Genomic DNA, 22,781 nt, shown 5'->3' with positions numbered 1-22,781 from the left:
CAGAGTACAGACTAAGAGAGGACTATACTGAAATTTAGGAGAAGTTAAATAGGGGAGAGAAGAGAGAGGTGGGGTTTAAGGGGGGGTGTAGACTGAGGGAGATCTTTAGTTGAAGAGGAGGGTCTTTACCATTTTACGGAATGTCAATAAAGAGTTCTGTTGCCTGAGTTGGGGGGGGAGTTTATTCCAGAGATGTGGGATGAAGTGGCTGTAGGATCGTTTGCGGGCAGTTTCTGAGAGGAGGGACCTTCCAGGGGGAATGCATAGGCGTATTTCCGATTTTGAGCGGAGGGAGCGAGTGGGGGTGTAGATGGGAAGCTTAGATTTTATGTAGGAGGGGGTGGTGGCATAAATTCTCTTGTGGGCTACTGCTAGGGCCTTGAAAGCACAGCGCTGGCTAATTGGGAGCCAGTGTTCAGCGCGGAGTGCTGGGGAGACGGGATCATGGTAGTTGAGGTTGTATAGGAGGCGGATAGCTGCATTTTGGACACGTTGGAGGCGTTTGAGATTATTTTTGGTTAGTCCATTAAATAGGGAGTTACAGTAATCCATTCTGGAGAGGACATATGCGTAGAGGAGTGACCAGATAACTACTGCAGAGACAAAGTAAAGACCCCCACACACTCCCCCAGTGTTCACTGACCTCCTCACATCCCCACAAAGATCAGAATAAAAAAGTACATACCTGTCTCCAGAACATCAGCACCTGGTATAGGAAAGCCTAGTAGAGCTGTACACAAGGTGTCTTAAATAGCCTGGGAAGTGGACTAGTGAACCACAGAGAAGGACCCAGGCCCATAAGCCACTCTAACCACTACAACTATGGTGGAACATGTGCACCCACCAAAACCCTACTCTACTGCCATATAGGTGCCACCTGCAGCCATAAGGGCTATTGGGGTTGTAGACAGGTGTGTATAGTGGGTTGGGGGAGTTTCTAAGGGAATTCTGGTGAGATGCTTATGTGGCACCCTTTTTGTGAAGTTCACAGTAGTGCCCTATAAGGAGCCTCACTGCTCTGTTGTCGTGTCTGGGTGGCCAGTCCATTACAACATTGGCCCCTCCCATGTCCAAATGGTCTTGTTCTGGGCATTTGGGACTTGGAAGAAATTTTGGTCAAAAATGAAGTATAAAGATATACGTTCTGGCGGTCTGGATGAACAATAGCCTGGATGTCAAGATAGACGATTTTTGAAAATAAAAATATTCTAGACGTATTTTTTGAAAATGACCATTTTCCCACTGCCAACTTTGGGCGTCTAGCACCAAACGCCCAAATCGGACTTAGACATATATTTTGATCATGCCCTTCCAAGTATCTTAGATTATTGTAACATTATCTATTTAGCAGGGTTTCCCAAAAATTTTTAAAGATTAAATATTATTCAAAACAGGTCGGTTCATCTGAATTTTAATTTGAAGAAAAAGGATGATGTGTCATCTTATTATAGAAAACTTCACTAGCTCCCATTTGAAGTAAGAGTTATATTTAAATCTGGATGTATATGTTATAAGGTTATATGGCTTAGCACCAGAATATTATGTTGATCATTTTAGGTTCACAGACTCTAGACGTCTATTACGAAATCTTACCCTGTTCACATAAAAGGTACTTTCAAAGATTACTGTCTTTTCAGGTTGCGACCTGGGATAAAGAGTGTGGAGAGGCATAATTGAAAGGGACGTCTAAGTCCATTTTCGTCTAAGTCGCAAGTTGTCCAAAGTAAAAAACAGCCTAGGACACATTTTCTAAAAATACATCCAAAATTTTTTTTCTTTCGAAAATTGTCTAATTACACTTCCTGCAGATCTGATTGTCCAAGTCACTAAATCGTCCATCTTTATACCACATTTTCGTCCAACTTTTCGTCCAAGTCAAAAATGCCTAGAACAAGCCCTGTTGGGCGTGGGAGGGGTCTGCAAAGTGATGGACTGAACACCCAGACATGGCACCTAAATAGTGGGGTACCTTACAGGGCACTGCTGTGAACTTCACATAAAGGGTTCCATGTCTTCTCCTCACTACAGCTCCCTTATAGGTCACGGTGAGCCCCCCAAACCACCTCCAGATTCCCCTAGACCCACTTATCTACCACCCCAATAGCCCTTATGGCTGCAGGAGCCATTTATATGCCAGTACAAAAGGGTTTTGGGGGGTGTATAGGGGAGTGCACATGTTTAAGTATCAATGCAGTGATTACAGGGGCTTATAGGCATGGGTCCTCCTCTGCATGAGTCCCTAACCCATCCCCAAGACGACTTAAGCTGCCTCTGTGCTGGATGACTAGGCTTTCCTATGCCCGGCTGCCAGGTGATGATGGTCTGGAAGCTGAATTTTAAAGGTGTGATTAATATTTTTATGGGGGTGGGGGGGGCCGGTGATCACTGGGGTAGTGTGTGGGGGGTCTGTTTTATGTGTTTGCAGTGCTTATCTGGTGACTTTAGGTGGGTTTTTGTGACTTAGACCAAGTTCCGTCGATCCTGGGCTGTATAACTTTCAGTTATACATGCTGCACGACTAAGTCTAAGCCGGCCCACGTCCCGCCCAACTCCCGCCCTTGACACTCCTCCTGAAACGCCCCGTTTAGCTTTGGTCGTTCAGCGGCACTATGAAGGCTTAGGTCGTTTTTAAATACGTTCAAAACCCGGTTTTATTATCGCACTTGGACGTTTTTGACTTATGATCGTCCAAGTGCTGACTTAGGCCGATTTTGGGACGTTTTTCTCTTTTGATTATGAGCCCCTTAGTGTTTAATAGCTAATTCTATTTCATATCAGCATTTTAGGAAATTGTTTAAAACATTTTTGTTTAAAAAATTTCTGTTAGCGTAATTGTGTGTATCACTGTGTATGTAGTTTTGCTTTTGTTAACCGCATTGAACTGCATGCTATTGGGGTATTCAAATAAACTTTTATATTATGTTTATGTTTATATCAAAGATGTCTTAAAAATTGGTATTGTTTTAATTATAGGATTTCTTTTTTGGAGAACAATATTTCAGATAGTTTTCAATCTGGCTTTTGGCCAAACTACTCAATGGAGACTCTTACTTTCTGTTTGTGTTAGTATCAAAGAAGGTTTTGATGATGGCATGATACTTTATAGATAATTTTGATATCTCCATGGCTATTGACACTATTCCTCATGAGCTATTATTAGATTGTTTGAGAACAATTGGTATTTCTGGAAAAATGTATGACTGATTCTCTTCCTGCACGGTTGAAAATATTGTGGACAACAGAAAGATGATTGTTCTAATTGGATAGGTCTTTCTTCTGGAGTCTCACAAGGGTCCTCCCTTTAACCAGTTATATTTAATATTTACTAGGGCTGCATCTCAATTAAAATCACGATTAAACATGCAATTAAAGGTAGGGTATTGATAGCAGTCCATCAGAGGCAGCACAAAAGGGGACCATAGTTTGATTATTATAATTCACTATATCTAGGCTTATTACTCCCTTGTGCACTGTCTGAAGCGCTGCCAGACATCCTCTTGGAAGGTCGGCTGTCCTGAAAGGCTCCCCAGACCAAATTGACAAATTCTGAAGAAAATGCCATACTAGGCAGCACTGAGGGCCTATTTTACGAAGTCGTGCTAGTGGCTGCGCTGCGGTAATGGCCCTGAAGCCCACAGAGATTTAAAGGGCTTCGGGGCCGTTGCCACGTGGCAGCTGTTAGTGCGGCTTCGTAAAACAGGGGGTGAGTCTCCTGTAGAGGACTTCAGCTTGTATCTCTTGGGCTCCGCAGCATCCCTGCCTCTGCACTTAGGATGACCGCTATTCCAGGGCCTAGAAAGCAAAATTGCCCCCAACTAATGGGTTTTTCATCAATTCTTCGGCCCTAGAGAGCAAAGGGGAGGCTAAGCTAGCCGCTCCCGTCCCCCCCTTCATGTGCTATGTGGCATGTAGTGCAAGGACGGGCGGCCATCCAGTGCAAACTTGGGATGAATTAGGGTCAAAAGAGCCTGAGGACTCCATCCCTGCCAATTATGAGGCAAAATGAGGTAATTTGAAGGTTCTGGAGAACTTTGAGAAAAAAAATGGGAAAATCTAAGATGGCTACCGAAGCAGCATTTTGGCGCAAAAAAATCCTCAAAACGGTAAAACAAAATGGAAAAAACCTAGCAATTTTAGAATTTTTAGAGGTGGGAGAACATCAGGGAACAGGAAGAAACGTTCAAAAACGTTCAAAAACACCGTTTGCAGACCACCCCCCCACACACAATTTTCCTCATAACAGCCTTACTCACTGTGACCTATGCTGGCAATGTGCTGCAGCCTGTCTCAGTTCCAGAAGTAGCTGGATCTGGGAGAAGAAATCACTGTCTCAAACAGAACGTCTTTCCAGCGGTGAATCTTCAGACTGCCAGTCTGACCAGTGTTTGACTGAGCCTGCAACCTCCTGCAAATTGCAGATGTGCAAAAAAGGGAGGAAGTGAAACGCAGCCAGCACACTGCAAGTCCCCACTGAAACCCCTATGGATGCCTAACAGCCTGCGCTCAAACCCCTGCAAGCTGTAGGTGAGCAATGCTATCAGGGGACAACCCTGAGCTTCCAAAAGACTTCTGCAGGCTGGCTAACAGGTACACAAGGGATTGGCCTGTCAGCTACAGACCTCAATCTGCTTCGCCTACACGCAAGTAGAGCTGGACCCTTGACTATGGGAGCTCTTAGAACTGAAAGATGAAGAAAATAAGTGAAAAAACCCCAACCAAAATAAAGGCATAAGCAGCGCAGATCAGAAACACACCTTCAGGCTCGCGTACAAAAGGGGGTCAGCAGAGCCCTCTGTGAAGTAGGAGAGATTCAGAAAAAATCAGGAGTGGATTCCTTCTGCAAGGCTTGCGAGCACTGGGATATAGTCCACTCATCCAGAATGGCACATCTATTGCACTAAAATTTGCATTAATTGCACAGTTTCCCAGTAAAAAAACAGGATGCAATTTAAAGTTCTGATGCTAGCATTTAATGTTTATTGGAAGCTTCCATACCGCTATTAATGACTGGAGAGTCAATTCAGAGCAGTTTGCATGAGCTTCAGTAATGGTGTTATAATATATGAGCTTCAGTAAAGTTGTTACAATACATGAGTTTCTATAAAGGTGTTACAATACATGAGCTTTGGTAAAGGTGTTACAATACATGAGTTAAATATATGTATATCTTACAAGGAGAACTGTTCCAGCAGTTGGTAATGGAACCCATGCGGGATGGGGTCATACTGGACTTAGTGCTTACAAACGGAGAAAGTGTTTCTGATGTTACAGAGGGTGATCATCTGGCATCCAGTGATCACTGCACTGTACAGTTTAATATTAAGATGGGTAAAGAGAGGGCTCATTCAAAAGTAAAGGTTCTAGACTTTAAAAAAAACCCTAACTTTGTTTGGATGGGGGATTACGTCAAGGCATTGTTGTCTGGATAGGAACGTCTGGACGGAGTAGAAATGCAGTAGGCTAAACTGAAAGGAGTTATTGTAAGGGTAACAAATCTTTTTGTGAGGCAAGTAAGTAAAAGTAAGAGGAAAAGAAGGCTGCTTTGGTTCTCAAAGTAATAGCTGAGAAGGTAAGGAATAAGAGGTTAGTTTTCATAAACTACAAAAGATCGCAGAAAGAGGAAGACGGGCAAAAATATCTGGAAAACCTAAGAGAGGTTGTTCGAGTAGACAGGAAAGCAAAGATAGAAATGGAAGAAAAAATAGCTGACACGGTAAAATGGGAGACAAAACATTTTTTAGATATATCAATGATAGGAATAAGTGCAGAAGCGGCATTGTGAGACACTCAAAAGTGAAGGGGAGGAATATGTAGAAACTGATTAAAAAAAGGCTGATTGCTTAACAAATATTTCTGTTCTGTGTTCATGGCTGAAGCGCCGGAAGCGGGACTGCAGAAGACAAACATAAATAGGGATGGTGGAGTGGTAAACCCCAATAAATTTTCCTGAGGGTGTATTCGTGAGGAGCTAGCTAAATTAAAGGTAGACAAAGCAATGGGGCCAGTGGTGTACATCTGAGGGTGCTGAAGGAATTTAGGGAAGTTCTGGTGGCTCCGCTGACTGACCTTTTCAATGCTTCTCTAGAGTCAGGAGTGGTACCGGAGGACTGGAGAAGGGCGGATGTGGTCCCTCTACACAAAAGTGGAAGTAAGGAAGAAGTAGGGAATTACAGGCCAGTAAATCTGACTTCTGTAATCTAATCTAATCTTCATTTTATATATCAGATCTACTCCCTAAGGAGCTCGACTTGGTTTACAGTTCTTTAAAAAAATGAAACATAACAAGTAAAAACTGTAGGATAAAAATAGAAATTGGTTAGATTAGATGGATGGAAAAAGTTAGAAAAAAGTATGTTGAATTGCTTACAATTACTATACGACAGCTAAAATCAAATTAGCTATTGTGAAAACAACCAGGTTTTTTTTAACTTTTTCGAAACTGAAATAATTGATCTACCAGTCTTAGAGAATCTGGAAGTCCATTCCAAATTCTCACCAATTTAAAAGTAAAAGATTTACTAAGCTTCCCAGTGCATTTAATACCTTTCAGAGAAGGAAATGCTAATTTGTGAATTGTTGTAATTCTTGAATAGCAGAATCTAAAGGAATTCCCACTAAGGGGATCAAAGAGTCAAATATTCCATAAAGGAGTTTAAAAACCACACATGAACATTTGAACTGTATCCTATGATGGACTGGAAGCAATGGAGTAGTAAGCAAATTAATGGAAATGCTTTTAAAATAGAGAATGGTGAAGTTTCTGGATTCACTAGAGGTAGGTCTTGTCAGACAAATCTGATCAATTTCTTTGACTGGGTGACCAGAGAATTGGATAGAGGGAGTGTGCTTGTGTGTTTAGATTTCAGCAAAGCTTTTTAACAGTGTACCACACAGACGGCTAATAAATAAACTGAGTGCTCTTGGGATGGGCCCCAAAATGATGAACTGGGTCAGTAACTGGTTAAGTGGAAGATACAAAGGGCAGTGGTCAATGGAGATTGCTCTGAGGAAAGGGATGTTACCAGTGGTGTACCTCAAGGTTCTCTTCTTGGGCCTGCTCTTTTAAACATTTTTATAAGTGATATTGCTAAAGGGCTATCAGGTAAGATTTGCCTCTTTGTGGATGATACTAAAATCTGCAATAGAGTAGACACCCCGGATGGTGTGAATGACATGAAGAAAGACCTAGTGCAGCAGGGATGGTTTTGATTCTGGCAGGGACAGGTTTGATTTCTGTCCCTGCGCAACTCTCCAATTAAGTGCCATTGAATATTCCTACTTAGATGGCGGCAGCAGAAGCAAACAATTTAAGCGGGCAGGAAAGCTTTCTAGCTGCTTAAACTGTTCTGAATATTGTGTCAGATCAATGGTCCATCCAGAACCCACTGGTCAGTAGTAATTTGTGCCCATTCCTTATAAAAAGTGGATGGCTGATCTCCTACCTGAACCATTAAGATGTGAAGCCCCCAACTCCTCATTGCGGACCTCTGCAGACTCCCAAAAACTTCTACCCAGGGAACTTTTCTTGCTGTTGAACCAGAAGGGTTGTAGAGAAAAAAAACTTATGAAAAGTCCATCCTGACAGGATGGTATCTCTGTAGTTCTTGGAACCTAGATCTCCCCAGAGCTGTATAAAAGGAACCTTGTGGCTTGCAACCTTCTGGATCCTTCACTATTTTATCATCTCTTCCCTGACTAGCAGTTTTCTATGGAAGGGGAGTTTGCTAAGCAAATCTTTGAGACAGTTTGTACGTTTTGCAGAACTCAGATATAAGAACAGCCATCTGGGTCAGACCAATCCATCTAGCTCAATTTCCTGTTTCCAACAGTGGCCAATCCAGGTCACTGTACCCAGCAGAAACTCAAATAGTAACAACATCACAGCAGAGCAGTGGAGCATCCTAAGGGGAATTGAAGTGAACTTCACATAAAAAGACCCAGGTACACATCTCACCATAACCCCCTTATAGTGTAAGGTGAGTCCTCCAAAACCCACTGAAAATCAATTGGACCCAACTGTACACCATAACAATAGTCCTTATGCCTGTAGGTGTCACCTATATGTAGGTACAGTAGGTTTTGGGTGGATTTTGGTAGGCTTACACTCTCCACCGCAAGTATACTAGTTAAGAGTGTGATATGAGTCAAGGTCCCCTTTTCTACAGTCCACTGCACTGACCATCAGGCTACTCTAGGAGCCTGCTTGCTGCTCTACTAGGACTGGTCATAACATCTGAAACTATCATAGGCAAATATGTACTAATTCATTCACATCTTTTGGGAGTGAGAAAGGGGGTCAAGTGACTACTGGGGGAGTATGGGGAGGAGGAGGGGGTTAGGCTTACATCCCTTTATTAAAACAGATCTAGTCCCAAATGTCCAAATTGTGCCCTGGACATATTCTTAAATGTTTGATTATGGCAGAAAAATGGCTAAGTCATAAGCCCACCCTAGCTCTGCGCACACCACACCTCTAACATGCTTCCTTGAGATTTAGACAAAGTACAGATGAACAGCATAGAAATCCATCTAGAAAACAGATTTTGAAAATAGCAAATTGGTAGGGGTTGGTGAGAAAAACATACATTTTTCTTTTGTGAAAATTATCCCCTTAATGTTTTTGTGGCTATTTGTGCACCAAAGCTCCCCAATTTGGGGGAGAACTCTGCCTGTGTGGAAAAGAAGCAGACTTGGCCAGCAGGTTAATCCCTTGGGGACCTCTTTGGCCAGCTTACAGAGATCTGTGTGGAACTATGTGGAACATAAGAACCTTTATCCACATGTTCATTTATCCCTTCAAAGAAATACAACAGACTGGTGAGGCAAGATTTCCCTTGACTAAATCCATGTTGTTTTTTTCTCATTAATCTATGCTTATGTATATGTTCTGTAATTTGCTTTTTATAATGGTCTCTACCATTTTGCCTGGCACCAGCGTCAAACTCACCGGCCTTATCATTTCCCGGATCACATCTGGAACCCTTTTTAAAATCAGCATCATGTTGACCACCCTCCAGTCTTCCAGTACTATGCTGGATTTTAGAGAAAAATTAGAAATTACTAACAATAGCTCTGCAAGTTCATTTTTCAATTCTATCAGAACTCTGGGATGTATACCATCCAGTCCAGGCAATTTGCTAATTTGTCAAACTGATCCATTACATCTTTCAGTGTTAAGAGAGATTTATTTGGGTTTCTCTGGTTCAACAGAATTGTACACCATTTCTGGCAATGAAGACTGAAACAAAGAATTCATTTAATCTCTCTATGTCCTTGTCTCCCCTGAGAGCCCTTTTTTATCCCTCCATTGCCTAGCTTTTAATATACCTAAAAATGTTTTTTACTGTGTATTTTTGCTTCCAGTGCAATCTTCTTTTCAAGGTCTCTATTTGCCTTCCTTATCAGCACCTTGCATATGACTTGCCATTCCTTGTGCTGTTTACAATTATTTCCAGTCAGATCTTTCCACTTTCTGAAGGATTCTCCTTTAGGTCTGATAGCTTCCTTTACCTCACTCATTAACCATGTCGGCTACCATCTGGTCTTCCTACCTCCATTTTTAACACATGGAATATATCTAGTCTGGGCTTCTAGGATGGTAACTATGGCCATTCAGTCAGAAATATCCAAAGTACAAAACAGGACATGCAGACAGCAATATTTTTAGGTCTCCACCAGCCATTCACAGTTAAGCAGTGCAAGGCAGCAGATAAAGACTTAGGGGTCTTTTTATTAAGGTGCGCTAACCGATTTAGTGCATGCTAAATCAGTTAGTGCACCTTAATAAAAGGACCCTTTAGATTTTAAAATTATTTAATTAACTGATGGATCCTGTTATTATACCTCATAAATATGTCTAGGATGGAAAGTTTGGATATCACTGATGTACAAAATAAAGTTATAAATACTTTCTTGCTTTCAACCACACTGTCATCAGAGACGCCAGCAGAGGAAATCAGAGCATGGTAAGGCCGCGAAGCAGCGTCTTTAGTGTGATGCGGCCGCTGCTGGAGCCAGGAGGTTTGTGCATCTTGCGGTGGGAGGGTCAATGGGGGTTTGTGTGCGCCGGGAAAGGGTGCATGGGGGGAAGGGGGTGATGATGGCGGCAAAATTACAGTGAGGGAGGGAGTCGAAGCGCGCATGTGCACTGTTGCCTGCCGGGGACCTACAGCTCACGGAAAACGGAACCACACAGGTAAGAGTGCGCATGCGCGCTTAGGGTTTTATTATATTAGATGGCTCATTATCAGTATCATGAGCTGCCCTCCCTGGTGATCAGCCTGGACGCCAAAAAAGCTTTTGACAAAGTGCTGTGGCCCTTTTTGTTCGGGGTTCTCTCTCATATGGGTGTTCAGGGCCTGTTTTTACAGGCAGTACAGCCTCTTTATCATAATTCTAAAGCGTGTGTCTTGATTAACGGGATTCAGTCCTCCCCTTTTCCTATTGCTCAGGGTACGCGACAAGGGTGTCCCCTTTCACCCTTGCTTTTTCTATTATCTTTGGAACTGCTGCTCTCTGATTAAGATGTCTCTAGATATTAAGGGGGTACCGCTGTCTGATGTCTCAGTTAAGGCGCTGGCATATGTGAACAATCTTTTGCTGGTCCTCACTGATCTTCAGAAGTCCTTACCTGCCCTTCTCAAAACCATCTCTCACTTTGGGGCTTACTCGGGATTTACTTTGAACCTTCACAAGTCTCAGGCCCTTCCTATACTACCTGGGGCCCCTTCCCTTTGCATTGGGCAGCATACCATATTAAGTATTTAGGAGTCCTGATTCCTGCTCAACTCTCCCGTTTAATGTTCTTAATGTACCACCTTTGTTACATGATACTGCTGTGAAGTTGAATCTCTGGCGAGCCTACCCTCTTTCCCTGTTTGGCAAGATTCACCTGTTTAATATGCTTTTGGCTCCAAAGTGGCTCTATGTATTCCAGATGCTGCCCCTCTTTTTGAGGGTCTGTGACGAATGGAAATTGAAGAAGACTCTTCAGACCTATCTGTGGCAGGGAAAGATGGCATGGCTCTCTTATTCTGTTTTATGTACTCCGGTCTCTCAGGGAGGCTTGGGCCTATTGAATGTCAAATTTCTCACTGTTGCCTGTGGCATGCAACATGTTAGCGACTGGTATCGCTCAGCTGAAGACTTCACAGCTACTGGACTAGAACTGTCTCTTATGAACTCTGTACATTTCAGTTGTTACCTTCATGTTACCAGACTCCGTCCTCCCCCTGTTGTCACACTGTCTCACCTGCTCCCTACAGCTGCTGCTGCTTGGAAATGGATCTCCAGACGTCATCATTTCTCTACTAAGGCTTCCCCATACTTGGCAATCCGTCGCAATTCCCAGTTTCCGGTGGGTACCACCTCTCCAGATTTTCATCGCTGGACACAGAAAGGTATCCATGTCCTCACGGAGGAGGGCAAAATGATGCCCTTCTCGGAGTTGCAAAGAGAGTTTTCTCTCTCTCCTCGGGATATCTTTCCTTATTTGCAATTCAGGAATTACATTTGCAGTCTCTGTTGGACGGATTTGATGGAGGATATCCAGGAGGAACTGGGATTTCTTTTTACTTTGCGGACTCAGAATAAAGTTCCTCTGAGATACCATCAGAGCTCTCATGGACTCTTCTCCCACTATTCTATACCATGCTTATGCTGCCATGTGTGAGTCTGATCTAAATATTTCCCTCCCGGAGGCTACCTACAAGTCTTTTGTTCTTGCAATATGTAAGGTCATGGTCAATGTGGCCTGTTGGGAGCTTCAATATAAATTTGCGCTTTGCCTTCACTTGTCTCCTCGCAGGGCCTATCTGGCTGGGGTGGCCCAGACCTCCCATTGCCGCAAGGTGGATGTCGTAAGGCCACCCTGGGCCATTTGTTCTGGCAATGTGCTCCTGTCCAGCACTTTTGGAACTTGTTGTTGAGGGCCATATCATCTCTCTGGTAGTATGGCATGAAGCTGGAGGCTCTGATCCTGTTTGATGTCTTTTCTCTACAAGTTCCTACTGCTAAAGGCTATGCCGCCTTTCTTCAACTAGCGGTGCTCATGGGAAAAAAGACTATCTTGTTGTTATGGCTGGAGCAAAAGGCCCCTACTCTTCAACAATGGAGACAATATATGACCCTGTTATTGAAAATGGAGCGCACACAGATAAGGAGCTTGGATACTGTACCGGGACGGAAGTTTGTGCATATCTGGAGTCCCTTTTGGAATTCCTTTTCCCCAACTGGAAGGAGTAGACTTTTGAACTTTTAAGACACTTGAGAGGTTTCATTGACAATCTGTTGCATATACTTATTTATTTTATGTCCCCTTTTGTTTTTTTTAGTTCATTATTTTTCTTTTCTTTCTTCTTTTGTGTTCTGGTGTGTGTTGGGTGGGAGGGTTTGGGTTGAGTAGTTGCTATTGAAAACTGTTTGAGCCGGCAAATTGTTGTTTTATTCTTTGACACCAGTTTTGCACTTGTTCCATATGTTTTGTTGTGCTCAATAAAAATGATTTAAACATAAAACATATACAAAGAGAGAAAATTTGCAGTATATTACTTTCTTCTTTGGCATATGACTAGCACTGCTATAGCAATAATTGCATGGAAAGGTAAGTTCTAGCAAGACAGGAAAGGAATAAAATAAAAGACATAGAATAACGTAAACCAATGTAAGTAAAATATAAAGGGAACTAAATCTACACTTGTTTATGGGCATCCCTGCAGCCTGCACATGAAATTTCTGTCATACATACTTAATTCTAATCCAATACAAAACATGATTGTTATAATTGTCCAGGTCTGGCTGAATCTGGGTAGATAGAACAGATGATTCAGCCATCATGCTAAAAGCCACAGGATGATAACATAATTTTTTATTTATATATCACAAAAATCTTTTGGTTCTATGCAGTTTACAAAAGAGGTAGCTGAAATGTCAGTTCTACCTACCCAGACATGGTGAGACCCGGACAACTGCAACAATCATGACGCCAGCCACAGAAGCTTAAGAGAACAATACAAAACATGATTCTCTAATAACATTTATGATAAAAACTAGATAAGCAGTAAAGGTTTGATCTGCACACATATGTGGTTTGTCTTACCATAATCCACTATCAATTTCATAGACCCATACTTCATCATTGGGCAGGTACACCTCGTTGTCTTCAATTGTCTAAAATAAAAAGACAATCTATCAGTCCCTTAAAATCATTCAATACATCAAATGACAATGATTCCTCTGGGTACTGTCAATTATTTAGCAGAAAGACAAATCAAGATAAAGAGTATCAAGTCATATTTTTTTACTAATAGGTGAAATGGGCAACTATAGATTTCAGTTAGTACTTTTCATACGTTGATTGGGGAACTGGATCTGAGCACTATTCAATGAATGACATCACATTTTTATTGAACTATGAAACTAAATGCAGAGTAATGGCTCTATGCCATTAGATTGTGAGCCTTCGGGACAGATAGGGTAGTTTTTCTCAAGTACCTAATTTCATTTTAGTTTGATACATTGAAAACCGCTTAGGGCAGTAAAATGCAGGAGCGGTATATCAAATCTTAAATAAACATAAACATATGCTCTGGGCAAGCTTCAAATAAAGGTAGACAGCAAATAAAACAAGAATACCTCCCAAACACACAGCATACTGTTGTATTTTCATAATTTATAAAACCTAATTAACCCAGTCCAGTATTTGTCAACAACGAACAGGAAATCTTTTACACCACATCTCTAGGATGTCAGAAAAAAACAGGCAATAAATAGAACATTTTACATTATTGTAGTACTGGTCTCAGCATTTTGTTTCTTCTTTAATACATTTTAAGACTTCAAAAGACAATACTGTCTCATTACAATGTAAACTTTGATATGCCTTATAATATTATTTATTCTTTCACTCAGGTAGCTTCATACCCCAGAGTTCAGAAGTCAAGAGCCTAAGGAAGGAATAGCAGGAAATATCTGACCTGGTTATTACATCTCTTATATTAAACTAACTAGTCTTTAAGCCCGTTACATTAACGGTGCTAGAATAGATGTGTCTGTCTGTCTGTGTTTCTTTATCTCTCTCTCCTTGGCCGCTATCTGGATCCTTCTGTCTCCCCCTCCCCCCGAGTAAAGCTGTCTGCCCCCAGCACCCACCTCCCCCCCAAATGTCTCTCCATGGCCCTCTTCTGTCTTCCCCCCCCAGAGCAAAGCTGTCTGTCCCCAGCACACCTCCCCCCAAAGCAGCCCCTTTTCCCTATCTCTCCATGGCCCCTTCTGTCTCCCCCCAGCACACCCCTCCCCCCAAAGCAGCCCCCTATCCCTCTCCCTGTCTCTCCATGGCCCCTTCTGTCTTCCCCCCCAGAGCAAAGCTGTTTGCCCCAAGCACACCCCTCCCCCCAAAGCAGCCCCCTTTCCTTCTTCCGCTGACTCTCTCTCTGGCCCCCTTTCTCTCCCTCTCCCTGCCCCTGTGTCTTTCTTTCTTTCTGTCTCCCTCCCTTCCGCTGTCTGTCTGTCATTTTTCCCCATTTCCCTGTGCAGCAGCATTTCCATCCCACTTCCCTATGCAGCAGAAAAATATCCCCCCCTTTCCTGTGTAGAAGCAGTAGCAGCATTTTCCCCCACTCCCCCTTTCCCTTCTCTTACCTTCTCTTCCCTGCTCCGTTCGGCCCCTCTCCCTTCTTTTACTGCGGTTGTCGATCCGGCCTGCTCCTGACCCTCCCACCGCCGACAAACCTCGGGGCTCCAGCCGCGTAGGCAGCACTTTAAACACGCTGCTTCACGGCCTTCTACTGGCGATTTCCTCTGCCGCGTCTGTCTCCGATGATGTCATCAGAGACGTGGCAGAGGAAATCGGCAGAGAAGGGCGCGAAGCAGCGTGTTTATAGTGCTGCCTACGTCGCTGGAGCCGGGAGGCGACGGAGAGGGCAGGGGGTGCTAGCGGCTGGCAGCCACCGCTCCGCAGGTGGAGAGCAGGGAAGGGCGTGCATGTGAACTTGTCTTGTCTCGCGTGAGGCCAGACCGTAAGCCGCGCATGCGCACTTCCTATGGGTCGCTTCAGCTCACGGAAAACGGACGCACGCATAGGAAGTGCGCATGTGCGGCTTGCCGTTTTATTATATTAGATTTAAAACAAACAAACCCTATTACTTAATTTTAGAAACTTTTTCTCTGCTGCCACAATGACCATTCTGTTATTTCTGAGATTCTTACTGGTGGAGGTAATATACTTCTGAAACAAAGAGAATGTTGGGTCAACTGGCTAGAACATATGAATTCAGCCCCATGTTCCAAATGACATCCATAACTTTTTGGATCCATAACTTTTTGGATTCGCTAATATCTTTTCTAGTAGATAGGTGTGTCATTCTAGACACTCGGGTATTCTCCCGATGTTAGCAAACAGAGCAGAAGGAATCCATTCCAAGTTTTCAAATCCTCCTCCTTCTCCAGAAGGCTCTGTTGCTCCTTTCAGTTTGTACCAAAGCAGGTGATAGCCCATGTTCATTCATGGAAGGAAAACCTGGAGCAGGACCGCGATTGGTTAGCAAAGTTACACCTGAGAATAGAGTGGATACCGCACCATTCAAGGAAAAAAGTGTTTATGAACAACTTGAATTCCATTCCAGGATATTGAGGGAGCTCTGAGAGGTTCTGGCGGATCCACTTAAAGAGTTGTTCAATAAATCTTTAGAGATGGGAGAGGTTCTGCGGGACTGGAGAAGAGCAAAATTAGTCCCTCTTTAAAAAAGTGGTTGCAGAGATGAAATGGGAAACTACACACCGGTAAGATTCACTTCGGTTATTGGAAAAATAATGGAAACTTTGCTGAAGGAAAGAATAGTGAAATTCTTAGAAATGAATGGATTACAAGAACCGAGGCAATATGGGTTTACTAAAGGTAAATCGTGCCAAACAAATCCGATTGAATTCTTTGACTGGGTGACCAGAGAATTAGATCGACATGCACTAGATGTAATTTACTTAGATTTCAGCAAAGCCTTTGACACAGTTCCTCATAGAAGGCTCTTGAATAAACTCCATGGGCTGAAGTTAGGGCCCAAAGTGATGAACTGGATTAGAAACTGGTTGATGGACAGACGCCAGAGGGTGGTGGTTAATGGAATTCGCTCAGAGGAGGGAAAGCTGAGTAGTGGAGTGCCTCAAGGATTGGTGCTAGAACTGATTGTGTTCAATATGTTTATGAGTGACACTACTGAAGGGTTAGAAAGTAAGGTTAGCCTTTTTGCAGATGATACCAAGATTTGTAACAGAGTGAATGCCCTGGAGGGAGTGAAAAACATGAAGAAAGATTTGCAAAAGTTAGAAGAATGGGTTAACATCTGGCAACTAAAATTCAATGTGAATAAGTACAGAGTGATGCATTTGGCGGGTAGAAAATAGAAATCCAAAGGAACCGTATATGATGGGAGGTGAGAGGCTGATAATCACAGACGGAAAGAGGGACCTTGGGGTGATTGTGTCTGAAGACCTAAAGGCATCTAAACAGTGTGATAAGGCAGTGGCTGTAGCCAGAAGTATGCTAGGTTGTATAGAAAGAGGAATAACCAGCAGAAGAAGTGTTGATGCTACTATATAAGTCATTGGTGAGGCCACACTTGAAGTATTGTGTTCAATTTTGGAGGCCATATCTGGCAAAGGATATAAAAAGAATTGAAGTGGTCCAGAGGAAGGCGACGAAAATGGTAAGGGATTTGAACCAAAAGAAGTATGAGAAGAGACTAGAAGACCAAGACATGTATACTCTAGAAGAGAGGAGGAGCAGGGGAGATATGATACAGACATTTAAATACTTGAAAAGTATTATTATAGAACCAAATCTTTTCCAGAGAAGGGAAAATAGTAAAACTAGAGGGTATAACTTGAGGTTGCGAGGAGGAAGACTTAGGAGTAATGTTAGGAAATTATTTTTCACGGAGAGGGTGGTGGGTGCCTGGAATGCCCTCCCGAGAGAGGTGGTGGAGAGGAAAACGGTGATGGAATTTTAAAAAGCATGGGATAAACACAGAGGATCTCTAATTAGAAAACAAATGGTATAAATTAAAGAACTAAGGCTGATATTGGACATACAGTATATGTACGGTTTTTTTTTACCATATATGGTGATTCAATGTAGAATGGGCTGGGGAGGGCATAAATGGGAACTCCACTAACTTGGAACATGAGGACGTTACTGGCTAGACTTTATAGTAGATATCCTGCAAACAATGGGATGGTTGTATGAGCTTACATGGCAACTTCAGCAGTTGGAACCTAGGACAATACCAGGTGGACTTTAGTCTATGGCCCAGAAATATCAAAGAAGAGACAAGATAATTTAATCAAAGGAGGGATATGAGAAGACTCCCCAAACTACAAATCTGTTTTGCTCTGAAAGTATATCAAAGATGTTAAACATTTTAATTGAACTATCACATCCTCAAAATAACTATACCAATCAGAAACATTTATGGTGCTCAAACAGTCCCCCAATTTATTCCAGCAATAGATTATTCTCCATACCCCTGAGGTCTGACTGACATTAAAATCTCAAATGTCCTGATTGAGACAGTAAGCAGGCAGAGTAAATAACTGACAGGGCAGGGTTCCAGAATGACACACCTATCTACTAAAAGATATTAGTAAGGTAAGAACCTAATCTCTTTTTCTAGTGCAACAGGTGTATCATTCTTGACAGCAGGGATATACAAAAGCAGTCCCAGAAATCTAGGGTGGGACCTCTGCACCTGCTTGTGCTTGTACTGAGGACCTATTTTGCCTGACTATACTATCACAAGTCAGCACAAAACCTCTTTACCTACTATTAACAGTCTAATTCACTAATTTCTTTGATAAAACAGTATCACACATGCACACTAGCTTCTTTTAAGAATATATATTTATTTACAAGAAAAAGGAAAGATACTTCACTATGGGAGTAAACAGCATCATTCTGCTGTTCAGAGACTGGGAAGCCCTCTCAACGGCCTGGCAAAATGAGATTCCCATGGGATGGGGGCTGAGCGGCCTGTCGGCCCACAACTGAGCTTCACTAACCATCATTGAGGGGTTTTCTTTTATAATTTATCTTCCAAACACACACAGGATGGCAGATGATGGTACATGTTCCCAACATGTGAGAATTATACAGGATAAGTCATAAAGAGAGGAAAAATAAATTATCTGCTCTTTATTAGTATGCAAAAGTTCCCAAGCAGTGAAAGTAGATGTTGTCTGAATAATCAGTTCCCAGTAAAGATTTTGGCTTCTCACAGACAATGGCAGACACAGTAGGCTCTATTGATAACTACTGATAAGAACTCCCTGGCAACCAGCAAGTCAGCTGAAGCACTTGGCAACAAGGACTGTTTGTGAAAACTATGCAATTCTGATAGGTAAGAGCATCACCTAATACAGCTAGGTTTTCAGGTGATGCTCTACAACAGAGGTTCTCAACACACGTTACGCATACCCCAGGAGGTATGTGGACCACTGTCAGAGGGTGTGCAGCACAGTAAATCTCCCACCCTCCTTCTGCCGTGGCATATCTCCCTTTTGTCACCATCGTTTTCTCTTCCCAGCCCTCCCACACTAGCAACAGCAGCTCACTGTGCTCTTTATTTCCATACATAGCTGCTGATAGCTTTACTTTAGCGATTTCATCAGGCAGCCTTGGAGCCTTTGCTAGGCTGGCCCACCTCCGATGATGCAACTTCATCTTTCCTTGGAGGTGGCCAACCTAGCAAAGACTCCAAGGCTGCCCCATGAAATTGCTCTCCAGACCCCAACCCTTTAATCTTCCTCCCAAACCCACGATCTTTCCCGCCTCCCCGGGTCTACCGAGGTAACTGGTGGTCCAGCGGAGGTCTTTGTGGCAGGAGTGCTTTCCTCTCACGCCTGTCTCCTCACGGCTGCCTTCTGAGCTAGCTACTGTGACCTCTCACAGCTACTTGCAGCATTTCCAGTAGTACCGCGAGCTGCCACGATAGGTTGTGGCAGCCATTCTAGAAGGTAGCCATGAGAAGGCAGGAGCGAAAGGGCCACACTCCTGCCACAAACACTCCCGCTGGACCACCAGGTACCTCGTTAGGCCCGGGGAGGGGGGATCATGGGGTTAGGAGGCAGATTAAAGGGTTGGGGCCTGGAGAGGGGAGAGAACCTTGGCTATGAGTTGGGGGAAGTGGGGGGAAGTAAGGATTAGAGGTGCAGACATCTGCGAGGATGTCAGACCATGGAAATAGAGAGGAAAGAGAGATGCTAGACCATGGGAGAGGAGAGAGATAGGAAAGGAAGGTAACACATGAAAAGTAGATTTTGAGAAGAAAGCAGAAAAATGGAAAAAAGTTGAATGTTAAAAGTTAACTCCAAAGATGGATGCAGGTTAGAAAGTGAAGAAGGAGAGAAAAACAATTAGTGGATAAGCAGGCCCTGGAAACACAGTTAAGAGCACAGACAGAAGGAAGTGCAACCAGAGACTGGTAAAGGAAATTAAAAGAATAAAATCACCAGACAACAAAGGTAGGGAAAATTATTTTATTTTCAATTTAGGGCTCCTTTTGCTAAGCTGCGGTAGCATTTTTATCGCCCGCTGCAGATTAGCACGCGCTAACCCCCACGCTATGCGGAAAAACTAACGCCAGCTCTATGGAGGCATTAGTGTCTAGCACGTGCAGCATTATAGTGTGCGCTAAAACCGCTAGCGCAGCTTAGTAAAAGGAGACCTTAGTGATTGAAATGTTTTAATTTTGAGAATTTATTTCTGCTGTCTATATTTTGCACTACATTTGTTTATTTTTCTGTAGCTGTTACTAAGGTGACATTGCATATTTTAAAGTCATCTCCCTTGACGCCTTTGAAAAAAACCCAGAATAGAAATGATATTTAACATTTTCTCTGTGTAAAGAGTGCTTTGTGTAGTTTAATTTTGTGGATACCATTATATAGTGTTAATAAGATTATATTGTGTATATATGAAAAATTAATGGAAGAAATTGCATTACAATTAGTACTATTATTATGAAGTTATAGGGGCGGGAAGAAAAACCATGATAAGCTGTATCACACAAGCAATAACACAATGGCTAACAAAGGCTCCTGAAGCAGGCTGTAGAGGCTGAAACATGTGCGTGTCGAGCCATCATACAAGACTTTGTGATTTGTGGAATAAAATTGTACACCAACAATACTCTGGGGCTCATAATCAAAAGAGAAAAACGTCCAAAAACCGGCCTAAGTTAGCACTTGGATGAACATTGTCCAAATACGTCCAAGTGCCGATAATAAAAACTGGTTTTGGACGTATTTCTAAACAACCTAGACCTTCATAGTGCTGCTGAACGACCAAAGCTAAACAGGGGCATTTCAGGAGGAGTGTCGAGGGCGGGAGCTGGGCGGGATGTGGGCCAGCTTAGACTTAGTCGTACAGCATGTATAACCAAAAATTATACAGCCCAGGATCGACGGAACTTGGACGTTGTGACTTAGACCGTGTAAAACATGGTCTAAGTCACAAAAACCCACCTAAAGTCACCAGATAAGCACTGCAAACACATAAAACAGACCCCCACAGACTACCCCAGTGATCACCGACCCCCTCCGCCACTCCCATAAAAATATTAATCACACCTTTAAAATTCAGCCTCCAGACCATCATCACCTGGCAGCCTGGCATAGGAAAGCCTAGTCGCCAGCACAGAAGCGGCTTAAGTCGTCTTGAGGGTGAGTTAGGGAATCATGGAGAGGAGGACCCATGCCCATAAGCCCCTGTAATTACTGCATTGATACTTAAACATGTGCACTCCCCTATACACCCACAAAACCATTTTTTTTACTGGCATATAAGTGGCTCCTGAGTCTAGGGGATTCTGGATGTGGTTTGGGGGCTCACCGTTACCTATAATGGAGCTGTAGTGAGATGAAGACATGGCACCCTTTTTGTGAAGTTCACAGCAGTGCCCTGTAAGGTACTCCACTATTTAGGTGCCATGTCTGGGTGGTCAGTCCATCACTTTGCAGACCCCTCCCACGTCCAACAGGGCTTGTTCTAGGCATTTTTGACTTGGACGAAAAGTTGGACGGAAATGTGGTATAAAGATGGACGATTTCACGGCTTGGACGATCAGATTGGCAGGACGTATAATTAGATGATTTTCGAAACAAAATAAATTTGGACGTATTTTTCGAAAATGTATCCTAGGCTGTTTTTTTACTTTGGACGACTTGTGACTTAGACGCAAACGGACTTAACATCCCTTTTGATTATGCCCCTCCACGTATCTTCGTTGTTGTTTGTTGGTTATAGGGGCGGGTTCAGGGTCGGAGCTTGGGTTGGTTCAGGATTGAGCTTGGGTAGATCTAGGGTAGAACTCAGTTAATATTTGTTAGACTTAGGGAGTACTTGGCTTGAAGAAGTTGAGAAACACTGCTCTACAGGACCCAAACATGTGAGGCCAACTTGAAGTATTGTGTTCAATTTTGGAGGCCATATCTGGCAAAGGATATAAAAAGAATTGAAGTGGTCCAGAGGAAGGCGACGAAAATGGTAAGAGATTTGAACCAAAAGAAGTATGAGAACATGTGCAGAGTGGCCAGGTCACTGCTCTACAAATCTCCCTGGGTGAAATGGCCTGTGCTTCCATCCAAGAATGGGCTACACTTCTTGTGGACTGTGCTTTTAAGGAAATTGGTGATTGCTTGCCACAGAAAATATATGCTGACGAGATGGCCATTCATATCTCTTCTCTAAGCTGAAGAGCCCTAGCCACTTTAGCCCTTCCTCATAGGGATGTCATCCCATTCCTTTTATCATTTTTGTCACCCTTCTTTGTATCTTTTCTAATTCTACTATATCTTTTTTAAAATATGGTGACCAGAATTACACACAGTATTTGAGGTGCGGCTGTACCATAGAGCGATACAAAGGCATTATAACATTTTCATCTTTGTTTTCCATTCTTTTGCTGATAACTCCTAACATTCTATTTGTTTTCTTAGCTGCTGCTGCACATTGAGCTGAGGTAGTTAGGCTTCCATCAAGTCTAGGGAAGCTAGAAATTCCTCCAGAGCTATCACTGTGATGACTATGATGCATGGTTTCCATGTGAAAGCATGGAAACTTCAGGACCTCATTGATATGTGCAAGATCCAGAATGGGTCTTCTTGGCACTACAAAGTATATGGAGTATCTGCCCAAGCCCAATTCTTCTGGCAGCACTGGCTCTATGGCCTGAATTTCTAGAAGTCTCTCTACTATTGCTTAGAATCTGCATGATTTTCTGGGGCACCCCACCAGGAAGTCCACAAACCAGTCTGATAGAGGATGGGCAAACTTGAGCTTGTACCCTTCCCAAATGATCTCCAGCACCCAATAGTTTGACGAGATTTGCTCCCAGATTTCCACATACGTCAAGAGTCTTCCTCCAATCCTCAGAGGGAAACACTTTGGCCCTGGCGTCATTGTGCCTTCTTGAAGGTTGATGTGGGATAAGAACCAGAGGTTTGGCTTTGCCTAGGTCCTGAGAATTTCTGTCTTGATCCCTGATAGGATCTCTAAGATGAGGTTCCACCTGAGTATTGTCAAAAGCACCTGGAATTATGAAAATTAGACCATCCTGAAATTCTAAACGTTCATGGTCTGCTGTCAGACAGAGATTTTGGACAGCAATCTGCTAAGAGTAGCCTTGGAGGTGAATAAGCCAAAACTTTGTTCATGACGATGATGATGTCATAGGGAGCACTGGCCACGTAATCCACCCCTGCTAGCAAAAACTGGGGCAAATGCTTGTCCTCTG

General features: G+C 43.0%; 1 protein-coding gene across 6 annotated transcripts in view; it reads right to left on the bottom strand.

Annotated features, from left to right (window-relative positions):
* KLHDC1 (kelch domain containing 1) overlaps positions 1 to 22,781 on the bottom strand; it is a 167,390-nt gene that overhangs the window by 134,157 nt on the left and 10,452 nt on the right. For all 6 annotated transcript variants that reach the window (XM_033952968.1, XM_033952973.1, XM_033952971.1 and 3 more), the window contains exon 2: positions 13,097 to 13,167. In XM_033952968.1, coding sequence (XP_033808859.1) covers positions 13,097 to 13,167 — 71 coding nt within the window. The remainder of the gene's footprint in view (positions 1 to 13,096; positions 13,168 to 22,781) is intronic.

The sequence above is a fragment of the Geotrypetes seraphini genome, chromosome 7, assembly GCF_902459505.1.
Source record: "Geotrypetes seraphini chromosome 7, aGeoSer1.1, whole genome shotgun sequence".
NCBI lineage: Eukaryota > Metazoa > Chordata > Amphibia > Gymnophiona > Dermophiidae > Geotrypetes > Geotrypetes seraphini.
This window is presented reverse-complemented; position numbering and strand designations above follow the sequence as displayed.